Genomic DNA, 21,777 nt, shown 5'->3' with positions numbered 1-21,777 from the left:
GCAAACTATGTATTGTAGATGTCTTGCAGATGTAAATGCAGACGTCAAATAGACGTAAACCAGATGTATGTGTGCTATCAGGGTACAGGCATTCAGTGGTTGACATAGAAAAGAGAAAATGTCATTTATTGTTGCTGTGATCGTGTGCTGCCACTTAGGAAAAGAGAAAAATGTTGTTGCGAAAACTGTATTGTCGCTTTTTACATGCGTTTGTTTCCTCCATATGAAAATAATTCATTGTTTTTCCCTATTGAAATCAATTTTACACAAATCACGTACGAGCTGCTTAGGAAATATTTTTACAAGACTAGAGGATTCATTCATTCATAAGCCTTTCACACTACTTTATGCCTAACTGTGGGTAAAGCAACATTTCACTCTTGTCATTTTAAGGGACGCTTTTAAACCCTGGGACGTGAAGCCCAACTGTGGTGCCAAAGGTGTAAAATACAGTGAGAGTTACTAACTCTTTTACGTGTGTAAAACGCGCTAACCCAGGGTCAAGAGTGAACAATCTCAAGTGTGGGAAAAGCCCGTGAGAATGTATAATAAACAGACCGTAGGAATGATGGAGGCTCACATCTGCAGGATTTATTTATTTTCCCCCTGAGAAAAGGTGTTTGTTATTAGAAATAAAGATTTACGAAGACCAGATCCGAGTGAATTTGTTTATTTACAAATACTGTACAACATTAAATAATAAGTTATGTAAGTTTTAAAAAATGATGTCATTAAAAAATTTAAAAGTGATTGAGTGATAAAACAGGCATCAGGATATTATCGAGTGTATTTAAACACATCTGTATCTGAGACTTTGAGTTCTTCTGTTATGAAGTCATGTTTACATCTGCATGCAGCGGAAGAATGTAGTCATGCCACACGCCTGGCATCTGCTGCAGCCGTTGCCATGACGATCCTGATGAAATACACACACGACGTCATAAGACTACAATAGATGCATCATAGACTTGTGTCGTACTGTAGAAATGAAATCATATATCTGATATGTTATGTGAAGCGTGTGAGACCGACCTGCACACAGTTGTGCTGATCTCAGTAAACGCTTGCCGTGCCTCAAGCTGCCTTTCTCCCACAGACTGAACAGTAACGTGGCCTGCTGGAGATCTTGACGCATCAGTCTGTTGAAGTTCATCTGCAGGGTACCGGCGGTCTTCTTTAGTGCTGGAGATCTCTGGACCAGCACTCTGTCTCCAGAAAGACAAAGGATTCTGGGAACAAAAAATACTAATAGTAAATATACGTTGATATAATAAATATACATAATATTTAGGAATATAATTAGATCAATAAAACCATAAGCAGCTGCTTATAGATATTCGCACGGACACACCCAGCTGATGTTTACTCACCCCTCAATGTAAGATGTTTTTGACATGGACTGCAGCTTTGAAACATCACAGATGAGAACGACGAGCTGCCCGTGTGTTCCCATTAAACTATCTGTGGACGAAATAAAAGCCTTTTCGTTTTTAAATCATGATTGTTTTATACATTTGAACAAGCATGTTTGCAATGAGCACTGAAAACCAACATTTGTTTTATTGTTTTTAACATTGCTCTAAACTAGCAGTTAGACGATTTGGATGACAAGAGTTTCATTATAGAGGATATTTGGACAACAGGTGGGGAAATATGGCGTAAAATGACAGCTTGTTACTCAATTTATTAGTAATTCACTGTAAGAAAAATGTTGGTTCAAAAATAAGTTACCTGGTTGCCTTAAAGTCCCCGTGAACCGGAAGTTTCGATCGTTTTTACTTCCGTATTTTGAGGCATTTCCGAGTGAAATGGAATTTCTAATGAGAAAAATAGTTGCCGTGGCCTTCGTCTTTCTCTGCGATTTGATTGGATGTATAAAAACAGCCGTTGCATTTTGAAATGGAACTGGCAGCGGACTGACAGTTGAAGGGGAGGAGTTAACGGAGGCTCCGCCCAAGCCGTCTAACATACGTCATTTAAGATGGATAGTCATTAAAGGAAGGAAGTGCATTTTCAGATTTTAGCTAAAGATTATGAAGGCGCACGAATTTTAAAAAGAGAATGACTCACATTGATAAACTATTTACAGTAAACACTGCAATATTTCATGAAAAAATAGGCATTGTAATTTTTTATTTCACTGGGTCTTTAACATTTTCAGTTAATTCAACTTAAAAATATTAAAGGCAATTATTTTTAAGTTGAACCAACAAAAAAAAAACTTTTTTACAGTGTTGTCATTTTTTAGCTTGTGATTTATTTTTCATTATTAATACTTAATTGTAAAAATTATGAATTACATTGACAATTAAATGTTGTATTTAAAATCACTGATTTGTCAACTTGTTCTCTAAGGACAAACACAGTCATTTATATTTCGGAGTTGACTGTAAATGACAGAGTCGGCAATGCTAAATAAAGTGTGTGTGTGTGTGTGTGTGTGTGTGTGCGTGTGCGTGTGTGCGTGCGTGCGTGCGTGCGTGCGTGTGTGTGTGTGTCATACCATCAGTATGTGGGTCAGTCTGTGGCAGGAACTTGACTTTAAGTATCAGCTGTGATGTGTAGAGATCGACATCACCTCCCAGTGGATGATCATGCTATTACACAACACACAACAAGTCCTGTCATTTCACTCTGTTCTTTTCACACACATTCAATCCGATAGCGATCATAATGATATAAATATATTCATGTATTAATCCTTTAAGTGACAGGAGACACATTTGTAAAAGTTATCAAGTCTTCCTTATTATGAAAATAATAATTATGAATTATGAAAATGTCCACTTCCCAAATGGCTGTTTGGTGAAAAAAATGACTAAATAGCCACATAGTTATACAGCACCACACAGACCAATGTCAGTGGAATAAAAACTGTGACTCTTGCACTGTGTCTTTGTTACGTGCATTTACTATAGTAATAACTGTAAATTATAAAAAATGTAAATTACATGCAACTAAATCAAACCCCAACCCTGTAATAAGTACATGTTGTTAATAAATTACCCCAAAAATAAAAAAATACATTTTACATTACATTTAGATAAAAGATTACACAAGCAATCCGTTGTCATGTGTTTTTAAAGGTGTGTAATTTTTGGGAGGATCTATTGACAGAAATACTGTATACACAACTACGTCTTCAGCGGTGAGGTGCATTCTCAACCTCACCGCTAGATGCCGCTAAAATTAAAATACACCCTTTAAATGATCTACTTGTACTGTATTAGTTCAGAAAAATGATTTCAATCAGAAAAATGTCCAATTTATCCTATGAAGAAGACTTCGTGTCCCTCTATAAATTACACCCGATCTCAAAAACGGGTCTAAATGTGTGAATGTGAGTTCAGTGGCTAATGAAAGTACCTTTGGGGCGAGTGTGTACCAGACAGAGTTCAGATGATCTGTGTTCTCCAGACGGATGAGCGTCTCACCCAGAAACACTTTCTTCTTGAGTCCTCTGGTGTGCCAAACTGACATGTGAAGAACACTGGTGACCAGATGCTCACGAGCAACAACACACTGCAAACACAAGCCAACATTCACATCAACAGATGTGCCTTTGTATGACTGCTTGTAACTTTATATAACATTATATTATTGTTATATGATATTCTTGGTTGTGCACAATATTTGTTGGTGACCTCATCTTTTGTTCACATTCACTGTAAGCGCTCACCGTGAATGTTTCGTTGTAAACTGGGTTATTTCCCGTCTTGACTGTCGTTTTCATCTTTTGAGTCAGATTTTTCTTCGGGAGCAAGCAGATGTTCACATACCTGTGTGTGAACGACGAAAACGTGTGAACGAAGTCTGTTACATGTCTTCTTGCGACATTTTTCTGCACTTCACTCAAAACAACTTACGGATGACACTTCCTCTTTTTCATATCTCCATGCATCAGATTTTTGCAGGCTTTGACAGTTATCTCCAAACAGGACGTCTTGTAACCGATGGCAACCTGGATTTCTCCAGACACACTACTAGTGTTTTCAAAAGTCCCCAAATCCATGCTCGTGCTGCTGTTGCTGTCCTGCACAAATCATAGTTTGGAATCGATTCATACAGTATTTATTTCTATGCATATACATAATGAGACAAACATATGCCTGCATGTGTTATCTTATTAACCGCAGTGTCTTATCAGACAGATGACGTGCTTACGTCTGCAGAACTTGTTTTCTGTTTCCTGAAAGAAGTGCGTTCGGTTATCAGATGAAAGAAATGATGATGAGTAAACGTGAATACCAGCTGCTCATGGCTGTATTCAGACGTGTGTGACACATTGTCATCTGTAAGGCTCGCTGACCCGCTCTGATCTGTGCCACTGGACATCTTCTGGGACAGGTTGGGTAAACTTGGAACTTTGCACAGCTGGAATGAAGAAGAAATGGGTTAAAACACTCACGTTATAGATAGCTTGAGGTTTATCAGACGGAAGTGTTGTCTTAACACCATCAGTAATTGATACAAATTAGTTACTCGTGGTTTTGCTACAGTGATCCTATTTCTAGCAAAACCATACTTGTGCAAATTATCATAAAAAACATACGTTTTGGATGTCGCCTGGCATCAAATCAAAAGAGATCGAGTCTAATGCTGTATGACCTTGTTTAACCTCAACTATTTTATATTCAACCAACCATATAAGGTCAACAACCTTTCTACACATCATCACATGAATCCATCACTGCAGCTGATCATACAGAGACACATCAATGACCACCCGGGTTTATGTGTGTTTTTTATCAAATGATTTTAGGCCAACTTCACTTTTTATTTATCACCCCCGTTTTCATTCATTATAAGTGTTTAGAAATCAGTCCGGCCTATACACGGTTTCATCGGACGCGCGCACGCCTGACTCGCAGTTAACTTCCGGTTTGTGTTTGGCAAGTGTCTAATAATATAACCATTTATGTCTTATTTAATTAATGTTCATATTAATTTGTATTATTATTTTATTGTATAATAATTGTATTAAATAAATGATTTGTTGTATGTTCATTTTATTAAACATTTGTTGAATGGGTCCTGTAGATTTGTCGCATTGAAAGACACCGTATGGTGCATTGACATCTAGCGGTTGGGCTTGGTATCGCAGTCTAAATTCAAAATGTTGGAGAGACGAGTTTAGCCAAGTCTCGGGTTCTTTTGCTTGTTATCAGAAATAATCTACAGCAGTGGTTCTCAAACTTTTTCGTTGTAAGGCCCCCTATGTGTTAAGTGCATCGCTTTGCGGCCCCCCATATAAAGACGTATAATCTTAAACTTAGAATTTTAATTAAACCAAAAACATTCAGTTATACAATGCTGGAACCTCAATTCGTTTGGTTGGTGGTGTCATTTTTCTGATGTTTGATTGCATAAAATCTATGATAAATTACTATATTTCATAAAATGCCACAAAATCTATGGACCCCTGGATCCATCTTGGGGCCACCCAGGGGAACACGGCCCCCAGTTTGAGAACCACTGATCTACAGGAACTGTGAATGTGTGCCGGAAGTTAACTTCAGCCCACGAACGTTAATGTTTCTATATGTTGTTGCTTTTAGCTGAGGTTATGCGTACATTTATAAAGTCTACGCAGAAGATTTACGAAATCTGTATGTAGATTTATATCATTTAAATTTCATTGAACATTTGATTTCATTGGGGTCAGATCTGTGGTCACAGATGAAAATGGTTTTGTTCACAAGATGTAAGTAAAAGTTACAATGTTACACTACTGAACAAGTAATTTTTGAATGAATGAAACAGTCGGCTCTTACGTTACAAGCTTTATCGATGGCGCCCTCCGATTGGCTCTTCCAGCCGGGGTTCTGCGTCAGTGCATGAACCACAGTCAGGTGACCTGCCCCCATACTCAAATCATTCTGAGATTTGGAAAGTTCTAGAATCAAGAACAAACTAAATCAGATTTTGCGGAACATGACAGGAATGGCACAACTATATTCTTAATATGTGATGGAGAGCAAATGGAAACTTTTGCTTTAGTCTCATTTGTGTCTCAGATATTTCTCCTGAGAAAAAGAATCAGAAATGTCACAAATGTCTCTGTCATAGAGTTTCACAAGAGATGTCAAACTGAGCTCAGATTTGTCAAGTCTGCAATCAAAAGTCAATATTATGAAAGATCTCGATATGAACTCATATTTTACCTCAACAAACTACATCCATTTGACACATTTTAAGATATTTTAGGAGAAACATCTGGATCACGGTTGGCATTTGAATAAAACCATGAAATCGAGACCTCCATCAAATCTCATGAGCCATGAAAAGACAACTTTTAAAGAATGAATATTTTAAAATGTACTGTATACACCATCTTTGGCAAAAATAATCCATAGTTGCAATGCTGTTGCCAAAGCGTTTACAGTATAAGGAGCACGTTTAGGAGTTGCTCAATATGTTAAAAACGTATTGTAAAATGATTGTAAAACGTTTTCAGATTTCAAAATCTCAAAACTCATCTCTGTCTTATAGGGTTTACACAGATATCACAGAAAGAGTTTCTAGTTGGATGTTTTACTTTTTATGTGAGTGCTGACAGACGCCATCAGGTTTTCCATGGATTTAGTAAAGGGCTTGGATGTTGTGCGGCCCTAGACATACACAACCACACAAATGCACAAATATTAGGTGACGTGACTACAAAAAAGAAGAACAAGCAAATCATAATTGTGTTATTTACCTCCAGTCTGTGAAATGAGTTTCTCACAGGAGCTTCATAAAAGGGGGGAGGAGTTGGAGGCACAACTCTAATGCAACTAAAACATAAAAAATATGACTCAAACGATGAAAGATTGCCACACGAGCATGTGTCAAAGCAAAGTTCTTTACTGTAAAAGTAGAAATAAAAAAGAAATGAGTATAATGCGGTCACCTGAACTGTTGATAAGACTGTAATAGTTTGTCTCCGGTGGTCTCCTGTCTGTTTTCTAAAACAATACGGCAAGCGGTTCAACTTCAGCAACACCACAAATATACAGTACAGTACACAAAAAGTGTCATTCGTGTAATGTAACGCATATTTCATTTATAACAAAAGCAGACATACCTTCAGGGAATTTCTTCGCTTGCTGTTCCAGAAACCATTCACCAGATTTGATCTTAAATTCCCTGCGGAAATAATATTTCACGTATAATGAACCGAAACACACATGTATTGCATCAGTAATTCAGGTTCAGAAATGAAGGGGTTTTGTGTTTACCTGTACGCGTGACACACGGTGCACTTCCAGTCCTGCGCTGACCGGACGACCCGACACTTGTCGCAGATGCGGTGACTGCATCCACAGCACACAGATCCACAATCCCAAAACTGTCCTAAAACCCGCTGACATCTCGCACACGACCTCTGACCGTACGGCCGAGCGAAGCTCCTGGTGCCCTGCCCACAGATATTCTGCAGTTCCGTTCTTAACCTCCTAAAAATGCATATGGTTGATTTTTCTGCGCGTGAACAAAACCATGCCAACAAAAAAATCTCATGACAGAAATTTGAATGGATTCAATGATTTGGTTTTAATGGAAACTATGATGGTCTCTCTGTCTTGGGTTCTGTTGGTGGGATGTTATCTGGCGGATGGGAACCAATAGAACACCAATAAATCTTAGTACCCTGCTGAAAAAAACCATAGAAACCATTAAGGAAGTTGTAATGGTTTTAATGGTTTTATAGGGATTTGTATTGGTTTTAATGGAAACTGTAATGGTTCTACTGGTATGTGATGGATTCTACTGGTGGGATGTTAAATCCTATTGGAATAATGCCCAAAACACACTACAAAAAGGCATTTTGTAATGGTTTTAATGGAAAAAGCTAATGGTTCATAATGGTGTTTTAATGGAAACCATTGGAATTTCTGTAATGGTTTCTATTAGGTTTCTATGGTTTTTTTCAGCAGGGTAGATAAATCTTAATAGAAACCCAACAGAAACCATTACAGAAATTCTAATGGTTTCCATTAAAATACCAGTATGAACCAATAGCTTTTCCATTCAAACCATTACAAAATGCCTTTTTGTAGTGTGTTTTAAGCATCCCACCAATAGAATCCATCACATACCAGTAGAACCATTACAGTTTTCATTAAAACCAATGCAAATCCCTTTAAAACCATTACAACTTCTTTAATGGTTTATTTTTTTCAGGGCCAGCTGATGCTGATGGTTTATAATGGTTTGTAAGCCCTGCTGAAAAAAACCATAGAAACCTAATAGAAACCATTACAGAAATTCCAATGGTTTCCATTAAAACACCATTATGAACCATTAGCTTTTTCCATTAAAACCATTACAAAATGCCTTTTTGTAGTGTGTTTTGGGCATTATTCCAATAGGATTTAACATCCCACCAGTAGAATCCATCACATACCAGTAGAACCATTACAGTTTCCATTAAAACCAATACAAATCCCTATAAAACCATTAAAACCATTACAACTTCCTTAATGGTTTCTATGGTTTTTTTCAGCAGGGAGATTACCCTGCTGAAAAAATCAATAGAAATCCATCAGACACCATTACAGAAATTCTAATGGCTTCCGTAAAAATACCATTATGAATCATTAGCTTTTTCCATTCAAACCATTACAAAATGTATTTTTGTAGTGTGTTTTGGGCATTATTCCAGTAGGATTTTACATCCCACCAATAGAATCCATCACACACCAGTAGAGCCATTAAAGTTTCCTTTGAAACCAATACAAATCCCTTTAAACCCATTAAAACCATTATCATTTCTTTAATGGTTTCTATTGTTTTTTTCAGCAGGATATAGATTTTTGTCCAAGCAGAATGAATTTCATATTTGTACCTGATTCTCTCGGCTTCAATGGATCTCAGCGCTTTATCTCGTCTCAGAACCTCCAGGACACGTTCCCTCTCCAGAGCCTGAAATAACTCCAGATCTGTGGGGCAGAAGCGATGTTCTATCTTCATTTCGTCTCCAGGCTCAGAAGGTCCAGCTCTGCTATGAAAAATTATGAAATAACTGATGTTCTATAACACATGACGCGGTGGAGACGGTAAGCAGAACAAGAGTTTGAAATGATGCCTGCCGTCTGAATGACTACACAAAGAAGCTGTGGTTAAACTGAGTCAATGAAATACAGAGTCTGCAAGTTCCCACGTTTCGCTTTTGATCATTTACGTGAAGTCTCTGTGATGTATACTGAGGGGTTATGTGGGAACCCACAAGGTCCGGACATGACAGCTCAGTGTGAGGGGCTTAAAAGACCACTTCCAGGAAACACATACTGTATGATGCACGCAACCGAGAACACTTCCCACAGATCAAACTCAGTATATTTAGACGTTCTTCTGACGTTCTTTAGCATATTTGAGATATGCATGTGATTGAGATGCATGAGCACAACTTCGAACAAGCATTTGAATTTTAAAGTCCAACACAGAAACGATTAAACTGTACGGTTTACAATGACTTTTCCTGGTAAGAAAATGTACGCACACAATCAGATCATTGCAAAGATATATAATTATAATAAATCACACATATTTCAAGTTGAAACTCTTACTTTTCATCCAGTTTGATCCAGTGACAGCTCAGAGATACAATCACAACCCTGTTTAAAGAGACAGACACACGTCACATCGCTTCCTTCCTGAAGAGATGATTATGACAACAGCCCAGTAAAACTGAAACCAGCACAAACCACCGGCCGGTCTGGGGTCCTGATGAACCTGAGGGGTCCTGTGACATGATTCACTGCTGGTAAATTGATTTTTGAGAAATACATACGTCATCGCTGTTAAATCTTCACGAACTTCCTGCTTGTTGGGTAAACTTGTTGGTTGATTTGATTACTACGGATACTTTAAAACATAACAATTCAAGAAATATGATTTTACTTAACTACTATAATTAACAGATTTTTTCTGTCCCTGCTGAAAAAAACAAGAGGAACCCTGTCCAAAACCCTTTAAAATGTATTGGATTTAATGGTCACAGTGGGAATTGAATAGGTTTTACTGGGAACTGTAATGGTGTCTACTAGAGATGCATCGATGCTAAATTTCTCCACCGATACCGATTATTCAGAGTGATATCTGTCGATACCGATTCTGAAGATTGAATGAATATTTTTGAACATATAACGACTATTAACATTGAACATCAAACTGGTGATGTTTCTTAACATTTTCTAGACACAGAGCACAAATTCATTGCATTATCCTGTCCTCTTTTGATTGACAGGTTATATCGGCACTGATCATCGGCTGTTTTTAAACTATCGGCCAATAGTGTGAAAAAATGCTTTTATCCACCGATACCGATTATTGGCCGATATATCGGTGCATCTTTAGTGTCTACTGGTTTGTGATGGATTTATTGGTGAGATGTTATCTGGCACCAATAGAACATCATTAAATCCTATTGGAATAATTCCACAAAAATAAAGTCTGTAATGGTTCTAATGGAAAAAGCTAATGGCTCATAATGGTATTTTAATGGAAATCCTTAGAACTTCTGTGATGGTCCCCACTTGACCACTGTATCCCCCAAAATTATTCATATACAAATTCTGAAGTTTGCTCCTTATAGACGGTTTCATAAGATGTACATGCCTGGCCCGAAGTTAACTTCTGGTCTGTCCCTGCTGAAAAAAACAATAGAAACCATTATAGAAGTTACAATGGTTTTATAGGGATTTGTATTAGTTTTAATGGAAACTGTAATGGTTTCTGTTGGGTTTGTATTGTTTTTTTCAGCAGGGGTTTTACCCTGAACAGAAACCATTACAGAAATTCTAATGGTTTACAATAAAATACCATTATGAACCATTAGCTTTTTCCATTAAAACCATTACAAAATGCCTTTTTGTAGTGTGTTTTGGGCATTATTCCAGTAGGATTTACCATCCCACCAATAGAATCCATCACATACCAGTAGAACCATTACAGTTTCCATTTAAACCAATACAAATCCCTTTAAAACCAATAAAACCATTATAACTTCTTTAATGGTTTCTATTGATTTTTTCAGCAGGGTATTCATTCTTCACGTCATTCCAGCATCTCAGGCTATATTCATGGCGAGAACCAGTCAATCCATACACACAAAATTTGGAATCCTCTATCAACCTAACCTGCATGTCTTTGGACTGTGGGAGAATGTTTGGTTATGATATAACAGTTTACTTTATATTTAATTTACATCAATATTCATATTTTATTGTATATTACTTGTATTAAATGAAATAAAAACTACACAACAGTTATTGATTCTTTGCAGAGGTTTACCGGAAGAGAAGTTTGGGCCACATAACGTTTGTTTATGTTGTACCGCTATAAACCATCTATAAACGAAGTAATATTAACTCATTGTACTGTATGTAAGAAACATTGTTTATTTAATTTTTTGACACACACAAATAAATGGACAACAAACCATTCATAGTTATCCTGCTAACAGTGATACTTCAAGGTAACAAGCAACACAAACAACACAACTGTGAAATATGTCATCATTTTTGATCATTATATGGTCCACAAGAGTACTGCTCCAAAATATAAACCAAAAGACAAACAATGAAAACCCCTTCATACAAACGACAAACTTTAAACTGTAATAAAGAATAAAACTTCATATCAAAACTGACCTGAGAAAGTGACATTCTGCCATTTACTTATCCTCGTGTCATTTCAAACTTCTTCAGAACACAAAAGAAGATATTTTGAAGAACGTTGATAACCAAACAACATCGAACCCCATTGACTTCCATTGTATGAACACAAAACCACTGCGACATTTGTCAAAATATCTTCTTCTGTGTTTCACTGAAGAGTCAGATACAGGTTTTGAATAACATAACGGTGAACAAATGATGACAGACTTTTTATTTCTGTAATGCAACAAAAATACCACCATCCTTAAATCATTTAGGAAATGGTCCGGACGTTTCACATGCTGTCGAGAGTATCGGTTCGATTCTTCGTAGGACCAAAAACAAACAAAAAGCATTGTGCATTGACAGCCGAAGTGTGATTCCTGCGGTGGATGTGGCTTTCCTGTTGTTTTCAGGAAAAATCTGATGCAATTTATTTCTTGGCCTGGAGTTTTGGAATTGGCTGAAAGCACAATCAACCGCAAATCACTAACATGTGTGTGTTGTTTATTATTTCTATACCAACCGGTACTTCCCCACTTATAAATAGATCTCGTGAGACAATCCAAATCTTAAAGAAGGAGCGTAACATGTTTTCCACATTTTTCCATTTTGGGAGATGAAAGAGATTCTGGTGAAGTTCGCTGTAATGATCCGTTCTGTTCATGGCCGGCAGAAACATTCAAATGAGCTCAAGGTTCACACGGCTCTAAAAGGTTTTGAGCAGTGTCTTTAGCTCTAAAGTTTCGACAACAGAAATCCGGTCGTGATAAAAGCTCAAGCCCGTCAAAAGCTCCACGTCTCTGATTCTCGCCGCGTGAAACCCAACCCAATCTTGGACCCATGAAAAGTCAGTGCCGTTCTGGGGAAATAAATAATAAAACCACATGAGAAGGGTGATAAACAAAATGTATTATGAGATGTATTACAAGCGATTACATACGTGACATGTTTCTAAGTGATCGGGTCGATGTGGCAGAATGAAAGCAGAAGCATCCAGCGGACCGTCACATGTGACGACAGGCAGACTGGAGTTCTTACAACTAGTAAGAATCACAAAGAAATGTGTAGGGACCTCGGGAGGCCCATTTCTGAAAAGAGAGGAAGTGCATCACGTTCATGCATTTTGCTTTAATCCAAAGTAACACGCTTCAAGTTTAACAAATTACAAGCATGTCAATCCTTGAGATTCGAACCCATGACCTAACAGTTGCTAACTGTATGTTGTATCCCTGTGTCATCTGAATACAGAAGAATTGTAATGTTGTACTGTGTGCACTAACCAAAAACACATTTGGCCACCAGGGGGCGGTATGTCAGATGACGTCACGTGTGCCCAATAGACTTTAGTGAAAGATTAAAAAGTCATGTATACAAAATTTTAACTTGTGGCATAAATCAGGTAGATCCTCCCACCTAGACAAGTGATCTGACATTTGATTGACATTTAAGACAATTTTGTTTCATTCAGTTTTTGCTTTTTTAATGCCAGTTATGGTTGGGTTTCATTATTGCTTTGTTATAATAATTATACACTACCAAAAACTGTAATTTTACAAAAATGAAAAGTTTATACAGATTTATCACGTATACGAAAAAAGAATAATAATAATTTTACAGAATTTTACTGTTTATTTACAGATTTTTCACATATTTTTGACTACGGTAAAAAAAGACTGGATTTTTTAAAGAAAAACATGTAATATTACGTAAATACTGTTTTTTTACTGGCACCCCAGTTGGCGGAAAATTACAGCTTTTTACAGTGGATTTTTGAAATACAGTAAAAAAGTTAAATTACAGGAAAAGACTGCAAATTTACATAAAAAAACACATGAAAAACTGTTATTTTACGCTTTTTACTGGTGCCCAGTTGCCGTAAAATTACAGGTTTTACATGTTTTATTCCTTTTCTACAGTGTTTGTACAAATTTGTACAAATTAGCCACCTTGTAAAATAACTTAAAATAATTAATTCCTGTGAGATCAAGTTTGGTAATTTCACAACCAAAAACAAGGAAAATATAAATGTTCTATTAAAGAGTAAATATTTTGTGATTTTTAAGGTCTTACTTTGGTGTCCAACAACAAGTTTACGTAAATACAAGGTGTAAACACACTTTCGTTTTCTAATAATAGGCCGTTATTGATACCTTACTCTCTCAAATGATTCGTTCGGCGATTCATCTGTCTAATCCCCTCCTTTCTGTCAGCCTACTCTGATCTGATTGGTCAGATGGTCTAGTCTGCTGTGATTGGTCTACCGCTTGAAGTGTCGCAAATGGAACGTAGGCGGGCATTACACGGAGTGACGCAAATCTGACCCGGAACTGAAATTAGAACGACGAATGACTCGTTCGCGTGATTCAGTCGACACATTTTTTGCCAAGCCAAAACCTGTGTTATTCATTCACTTTAGGCTTTACAACTTGGCAGACTGCTTACACACAGCACAATTACACAATCGATGCATGAAATGTAATTTTAAGGACATAGTTACAATAGTTACTCTTTAAACTTGATGTCTATAGCACATTTCACAATGTGCAAATGACATTTTACATTTCTGCTTGTAAATTCTGGATCTAGTTTGCCTGAACCAAACGTATTAAATATTAATATACTTAATGGCAAAAAAGAAAAGTGTTGTCATCCTTTATTCCCCCTCATGTGGTTGTAGCTGTATGTGAGTCTTTCTTCAGTGGAATACAACAGAAGATATTCTGAGAAATGTCTCAGTGTTTTTGTGTTCATACAATGGAAGTTCGGTGTTGTTTGGCTATCAACATTCTTCAAAATATCTTCTTATCTATCTACCTATTCTACCTTTGTAGTAGAAAGAGGTAAACTCTAAACTAAATCTGGTCAACTGATCCATTTGCAGATCAGTATGGGTTAAATGTTGAAAACTTACGCTGTTCCCTTGTTCATGACGTCATAGATCCCATCGAAGTCAACATCGAATATGGGTCCACTCATGACATTGACGCCGTTCAGCTCTCGTGAAAAATTCACCAGCAGAAGATTGTGAAAGTGATCCCAAATATCTGTCACAAAATCAATAAACATTAAGGACATCTCAGTGACGCTATGAGAGAGAATGAATGCAAACCGAGTGGAATGACTTTAAATGACAAGAAAATACAATGAAACTAAATGATACCCAGTAAAGTTATAATCACATTCAAGACCGTTACTGACGGTTTCATTGGACACACGTGCCCGGCCCAAAGATAACTTCCGGTCTGTTTTTGGTAATAATATAACAATTTATTTCATATTAAATGTCATTTTAATTTAAATGCATATTTTATTGTATATTAATTGTATTCAATTCCATTAAAACTACTCAACAGTTCTTGAATCTTTGCGGAGGTCTACCGGAAAGTTACGTTTGAGCCACAAGGTTTGTTTATGTTGTTGCCGCTGAAACCGTCTATGGCGGAGAATGTCGCCTATAATTCTTTTTAAGATTAGTAATTTGCTACATTTCTGCAAGTGGGTGAAAATGATATGAGGCATAACTCACTGTACCCAAAACAAAACATCTGCATGCCAGAAAAGCAAAAACCAGTTTGAGTAAGACAGAATATAAATAAATTGTTACGGAAAAATGAGAACATATGCTGATGAATCATCTCATGTATGGATGTCATGGAAATGCGATGGTTCGTTTTTACATTGATCTAAACACTTGCATAACACAGAATAAATAGAGCGGTTACCATACGCAGGTGTTGAAATGACAACCGAAGAGGCTCTGAAGTTAAAGCATACAAAACGTACAATCATTTAGTCCACAGCATCATCAGTCACTTCATAAAAACAAAGCGGGACAAGAATGTAACCTGATTTCTATGATTTCTCTATAAGTACAATATATATTCATCTATAAGTGGACAAAAATGTGTATCTGCATAAAACACTTCTGTAAAGAAGACCCTATTATTTTCATTGCAGATGTTACAAAGCACAGTGATTTTTTTACGAATTTTTTTTTTTAAATAAACGAATAAATATTAATACAAAGAGGTGTATTTAGTAAACATTTTAAATAAGGAAAGGTTGGATGAAAAGGCTGGTTAACATGGTCCAGTCAGCTCTACATAATACTTCTCATTATATTACAGAAGACCCCGAGCCAGTGATTTATTTTTCTATGGCTTTTAAATGATGAAATAAAAGTGTTGGTTCCACCCTTATGACATCACTAACTAGAAACGACATCATTCATCTTGTTTAAACAGCACTGTGCAGAAACAGGCCAACAATCATATTTTCTATTCTATTTTTGTGTAATTCTATTCTTTGCCATTCTTGTACTGTATTTTGTATGATCTGTGTATGTGTACATTTTTATATTTAGCAGCAAGTCTGTGAAGAAATATTCAGGTACTTTTTCGTTTGGCCTGTACACAGTTCTTGCACATATGACGAAAAATAATTGACTTTGAATAATTATTTTTTCTATTTATATCTGTATTTTATGCAGCTAGGCAAAAACGTTGTTCTGAATTGTCCTCTGGTGGACATGTAAAAGTTCGTAATGATGTTATTAGGACATAAGGACATGTTAGCCTTTAAAATTACAGCACAAATGTGGTTGGGCACAACACGTTAATAAATCTTTGCTCTATAGTGCCACCAATAGGGCATAAATATAAGTGCATTTTTATTTACAATTTATTCTCTATGTTCTAAAGAAGACATATAGATGATCTATAGCTTTATTTTTTAAGAGCACAGTTAGCGAGGATGCTAAGTGACGAGAGAGAGAGAGAGAAAAAAGGGAGCCATTACACCAACTACACGTCAGCGCACCGCCCACGAGGTTACTGGCGGCAACAGAAATAGTCAAGTAGAAATTGAACCCTCTGAAATTTCACAACCAATGATCAAAGAGAAGAAAGAGGAAGTGCCCCAGAGGAAATGATGGGTATAGTCTGAACTGGACAGACAATCCAACTGCCTTTCATTGACCTTTGAAGTATAAAAGTAAACAAGTCATTGTGGGACAAGTTCCTTTTCCTCCAAACAAATACATACGCAGAACATATGAAATCCTGAAAAATAATGCTGTTGTATTTGGATGTCTGCACTTGCAGCTTCAAGTACCAAAGGAAATGTTTTACTTGGCAATAAAGCTGTTTCTGAAATAAGAAAGAGAGTTCAGTTGGTGTAGTGTTGTAGATGTGTGCTGTGTGTACCTCTGAAAGCAGGGAACATGGGCACCAGATTGCTCGTAATTAAAGAGTCTGACTCAGTTCCCGTGGGGCTCAAGTCTGACAGCGAGAAGAGACAAGCACTTCTTCATTTCATTGCATCAGAAAAACACCAGGTCAAAGTTGTAGTCTCATTTATCATAGAAAAAATGTTGAACTGAACTCACTTGGTGGATGCAGAAGGCCAAAGGTCAGCGTTGAATTGTTCTTATAGAAGGAACAGGACGGTCTGGCGCTGGCCTGCACACGTACATCAGCACGCACACATGTGTTCACCGACGACTGCACGCGGACCTTTATTCAACACACAGACAACAAAGAGAGAGAGACAACAGCGATCAGAGGAAAGTGTGTTTGTGTGTTCTCAAACACATGAGATCAAATAAACACATGAATGCTAAGCGCTAAAGTAACGCACGTCGCTGAACATATAGGGGCGGTTTCCGGGTACAGGGATTATTTTAAACCAGGACTAGGCCTTATTAGTGGCCGATCACACAGAGCGCGTTATTCATGTCTGAAAACGTGAGGCCGTGCTGCTTTTTCGTTTCAAGCAACTGTAAAGTTCCGTCACCACAACGGAAGCCCCGCCTCTCCATTCATTCGATTGGACAATGGAAAAAAATAAACACTCTTTGTTACTCGCCGGGAAGAGTTCGTTATTTTCGCGTGAGTGACGCAATCTGACAAATATTTTCATTTTTTATATCGCGCCGCATGATTCGCGTCAATCGCACCGCTTGCGTGAGTTCGCGACTTTGTTTGTAATTTACTCGCGTAAAACGCTCAATTCGCGTTTGGTGTGAACCCAGTGTTAGGCTATTTAATTCGTTTTTTTTAAAAATATTACTTTACAAAAAACATGACTGTGTTCATCTTGAGACAAAACAATCACACGGATATATTTTAAGATATGTCAGTATAAGTTGTTTTTGATCTAGAACCCTCTAACATTTAAATTAGTCGGGGACAAGGCTTAAGCCCGGTCCGGGAAACCGGCCCTAAGTCTTATACTTTGGTATTGTTGAACCTTGATTCTGACTGGTCGACACATTGTGAGTGACTGTACTTTCAAGTATTTTGCAGATTACACGTGCAAAACATTCACCAAACCACATTCTGTCTGGACATTTTCAAACCAGTCTGGTGAATGTTTGGTGGTTTGACAGTTTGCCGGTTTGTAAGCAAGCATGCAAAAGACGAATTTTCTTACTTACTATTTTTGTCCCTTTTTCCAGCACAAACTATTCTTGAATCAAGATTTACTCGAAAAGCAAAATGACTGAAGAAATTGAAGATCTGGTAATGCTTAACACCAGTAAAACAATTGAATTGAACGAAGTCTTCTGAATGAAGAGGTCAACTTAATTTAAAGGTCAAATGTGTCATTTTTTTGGAGGATCTATTGACAGAAATGCAATATAATATCCACAACTATGTGTTCAGAGGTGTATAAAGACCTTACATAATGAAGCGTTATGTTTTTATTATCTTAGAATGAGCTATTTCTATCTACATACACCGCGGGTCCCCTTACATGGAATTCTTCGTGTTGTTTCTACAGCAGCCCTGAATGGACAAACTCGTAAATATGTTATCTCCTTCGGAAAAGAAGTGAAAACGTGTGTCAGCCCCTGTAGTGCTTCAAAAGGGAGGGGGAGGAGTGGAGTCAGCCGTTGATTGCAATTCGCTATCTCACCACTAGATGCCGCTTTAGACCTTTAAGGCTATTTCATTTTTCTTACCCCATTTTATCTTGTTTAAAGCCTAAACTGACTTAAGATATGACCTCATTTTGATTCTCAAGTACATGTTACTTGATTTAACAAGTATTCAAATTCAATAAAGAAGTTTTGGCAACTACAGCTCAAATAATATAGTTTCGTGCTGAATCATTGAAGCAAGTTTCTTTATTTTTACCAATTGACCAACCAATCATTATCTATTCTGTATGTCACGCCCACATAACATTATGTCAACTTGAGCTTGTCTTTTTTAATAGATTACAAAAACTGAAAAACAGATTTTCTCTTCGGTCGGCCCGCATAATGACTGACAGCACCTCTCTCCACCCCCTCCATCACATACACCAAACCCTCTTCAGATTTATATCTCCTCTGATCAGTCGTTATCCGTTTCAAGTTATTCTTGAATTTAAGTATCCATTTTAGGGTCTCAGACAGTATGAAATGGTGTTCAGTCTGTGGATACAGGTGGAGCTCAGAGGTGGAGTTCACCTCCCACTGGACATCACAGGAAAATACTGAAGAAAACCTCCCGCTGGGGAACACGTGGCAGTTTAGAACGAGCGATTGTGTGATACTTCCTCCCAAACCTGACAATAAAACTACTTTAAAGGATCAGTTTAACTTAAAATGAACATTCTGTCTGGAGTTACATCCCAAGACTTCAGAAGCCACATGAAAGCTTTGGGTGAGAAACAGATGTGCTAGATCTCCTTAGATTAAGATATACGAATCGGTCGACTTAGATTTGAACTGAATAATTGATTCACGAATCTCACAGATTGAATAATAAAAGTAATTTCATTTTGTATTTTTAGGTTTGACAGCCCCGGTCGCCATTCACTTTCACTTCAAATTTGCTTCTGTCTTCTTTCAAAGAAAATGTCTTTTTGACTTCTTTGAACTGTTTGGAATGAGTGGATTTTAGTTTATTTCATCATTTTAGGAATATTGAGAACGAAGATTTACACATTGTGTAAAAAACTCTAAATGCATAAGACGCGTCTCACCGTTGCATTCAGCGAGTATGAGACCCAGAGAGGCATGAGAGAGTTTCTGCTGTATGCTGTGATGTATGAGGTGTGCTGGAGGATACAGTAATCTGAACGCTCCTGAAGAACCCGCGGGACACCAAACGGCAAATGAACACCTTTCACATTAGAACCTGAACAGAAGTCACTTTCTTAGAAGTATTATACATATTTGTACGTTTTACTGTACAGTATTCTCAACAAATAAATATTTGTCGTTATTCCTGACAGTCAGTTCAACTCACTGGAATGTGTGTCCATGAGACGCTGGTCAAGACGGCTCACCTAAAACACATTAGACAAATGTAACAATTGATTAAAAACTAGACACAAAAGAAGAACTTTATGCAAAACAACATACTGTAATCATATAATTGTTAAAAATACAGTGCCTCCAAAAAGTATTTGGACACAAATACTTGGAAACTTACACTGGATAGATAACAAACCAACAAGCATCTGCAAACAAATGACGCAAGCAATGTTAAAGGGATAATTCACCCCCCCCCAAAAAAATAATCATGTATGACATTTTTCTTTTGTGGAACAAAAAAGAAGATATTTTGAGAAATGTCTCAGTGGTTTTGTGTTCATACAATAGAAGTCAATGGGGTTTAGTGTTGTTTGATTCTAAATATTCTTCAAAATATCTTCTTTTGTGTTCTGCAGAAGAATGAAAGACGTACAGGTTTGGAGGGCAAATAAATGATAATATAATTTAATTTCTGGATGATATATTTCTATTTTTCAGCATTTCTATTGTCAAAGGCTGGCTTACCAACGACGGGTTCTGCATAAAGGGTGAGCCCCTACCAATGGTCACGGAAAAGCCCATCAAAAGCCTTAAAGACGGCGAACAGGTGGAACAACTCAGGCAAGAGACAACCAGTGGACTAAAGAAAATCAATAATACAGCTCTTCCTGGGAAGCTGAAACTCTGGTGCTTCCAATTTGGCTTGTTGCCACGCCTGATATGGCCAATTTCAATGTATGAGCTCACGGTGTTTCACACCAAGAACCTGGAGAGATTGGTGAGTACACAAGTGAGGAAATGGTCTGGGCTACCAAGATGCCTTAGCAACATAGGGCTGTACGGGAATGGAGGTCTCTCTCTTCCCATTTCAAGCCTTGTGGAGGAATATAAATGCACCAAAACAAGGTTAGAGATGATGCTCAAAGAATCCTGTGATCCCTGTGTAAGAGATGCCGCTCCAACAGTAGTGACAGGGAGGAAATGGAACCCAACAACAGTGATAGGAGATGCAAAAGCAGCCCTCGGACATAAGGACATCGAGGGACAAATTCAACATGGCAGAGGGGGACTTGGTTTGGCATCAACCACACCTACATGGTGAAAAGCGAAACCAAAAGAACAGTGTCACCGGCTAGTGGAGGAGGTTCGGCGTCAAGAGGAAGCAAGGCCATTGGATGAGGTGGGAAGGCATTGAACGGCGCAAAATCACTTGGAGTGAGCTGTGGAGTATGGAAACAAACAGACTAAGTTTTATCATAAGAGATACACATGATGTGCTGCCCTCACCAACAAATCTGCATATTTGGTGTGGACAGGATCCAGCCTGCCACCTATGTGCATCTCCAGCAAACCTCAAACATATTCTTGTGGGTTGTAAGAAGAGCTTGACAGTAGAGACCAAGAGAGTGGCAGCAAGTGCCATCCCCCAAAACGGCCAGGCTAACTCGCTAAAAGGCAACCCTTTATTCGGGAGGGGCAGAAAACACGGGCCAAGTCCTTAACCCCAGATTCAGGTCTGCTGAGTATAGCCAGGGATTGGGAAACGCGAGTTGATTTAAACCACAGACTTACTTTCCCCTTGGAAATCGCAGCGACCAACCTGCGGCCGGACATGGTTCTGTGGTCCAGCTCTAGTAGGACACTCTTCATAGTTGAGTTGACTGTTCCTTGGGAAGAGGCCATTAACAAAGCATTTGAAAGAAAGAATCTCCGGTATGACAACTTGGCAGCGGAGGCTGAAGATCGGGGATGGACAGCGAAAGTGTTCCCAGTGGAAGTGGGCTGCAGGGGCTTTGTTTCCAATTCCACTACAAGGCTGCTGAAGGAAGTGGGGATCAGAGGACAGGCCCAATGGACGGTAGTCAAAAAACTTGCCACTGTTGCTGG

General features: G+C 37.8%; 2 protein-coding genes across 5 annotated transcripts in view; both read right to left on the bottom strand.

The window, feature by feature from the left end:
- Positions 1-218: 218 nt before the first annotated feature.
- sytl3 (synaptotagmin-like 3) lies at positions 219-9,586 on the bottom strand. Of its 3 annotated transcripts, none has more exons than XM_057353810.1 (16): positions 9,549-9,586; positions 8,828-8,921; positions 7,221-7,436; positions 7,067-7,128; positions 6,893-6,947; positions 6,701-6,776; positions 6,539-6,611; positions 5,775-5,896; positions 4,165-4,374; positions 3,867-4,033; positions 3,680-3,779; positions 3,367-3,522; positions 2,504-2,597; positions 1,371-1,461; positions 1,033-1,229; positions 219-916 (listed from the first exon to the last, which is right to left on the bottom strand). In XM_057353810.1, exons 1-16 carry the CDS (start codon positions 9,553-9,555, stop codon positions 828-830), a joined length of 1,809 nt encoding a protein of 602 aa, XP_057209793.1. In that variant the 5' UTR covers positions 9,556-9,586; the 3' UTR covers positions 219-827. The 3 variants fall into 3 exon arrangements, with proteins under 3 accessions (XP_057209793.1, XP_057209792.1, XP_057209795.1); XM_057353809.1 differs by having other exon boundaries at positions 8,828-8,980; positions 9,549-9,580; XM_057353812.1 differs by lacking the exon at positions 9,549-9,586 and having other exon boundaries at positions 4,249-4,374; positions 8,828-9,074.
- Positions 9,587-11,367: 1,781 nt separating this feature from the next.
- Positions 11,368-21,777, bottom strand: part of enpp1 (ectonucleotide pyrophosphatase/phosphodiesterase 1) — a 32,422-nt gene continuing 22,012 nt past the window's right edge. The window contains exons 19-25 of one of the 2 annotated variants that reach the window (XM_057353808.1): positions 19,883-19,922; positions 19,617-19,771; positions 17,029-17,155; positions 16,847-16,921; positions 14,554-14,686; positions 12,583-12,730; positions 11,368-12,501 (exon numbers count right to left, since the gene is read on the bottom strand). In XM_057353808.1, coding sequence (XP_057209791.1) covers positions 12,349-12,501; positions 12,583-12,730; positions 14,554-14,686; positions 16,847-16,921; positions 17,029-17,155; positions 19,617-19,771; positions 19,883-19,922 — 831 coding nt within the window. In that variant the 3' untranslated portion in view covers positions 11,368-12,348. Of the gene's footprint in view, positions 12,502-12,582; positions 12,731-14,553; positions 14,687-15,364; positions 15,400-16,846; positions 16,922-17,028; positions 17,156-19,616; positions 19,772-19,882; positions 19,923-21,777 lie in introns of those variants that run through there. The other variant, XR_008964456.1, reaches the window with a different exon arrangement.

Source organism: Triplophysa rosa, linkage group LG15, assembly GCF_024868665.1.
Source record: "Triplophysa rosa linkage group LG15, Trosa_1v2, whole genome shotgun sequence".
Taxonomy (NCBI): domain Eukaryota; kingdom Metazoa; phylum Chordata; class Actinopteri; order Cypriniformes; family Nemacheilidae; genus Triplophysa; species Triplophysa rosa.
The sequence above is the reverse complement of the archived record's forward strand: the minus strand, read 5'-3'. Positions and strand labels throughout refer to the sequence as shown.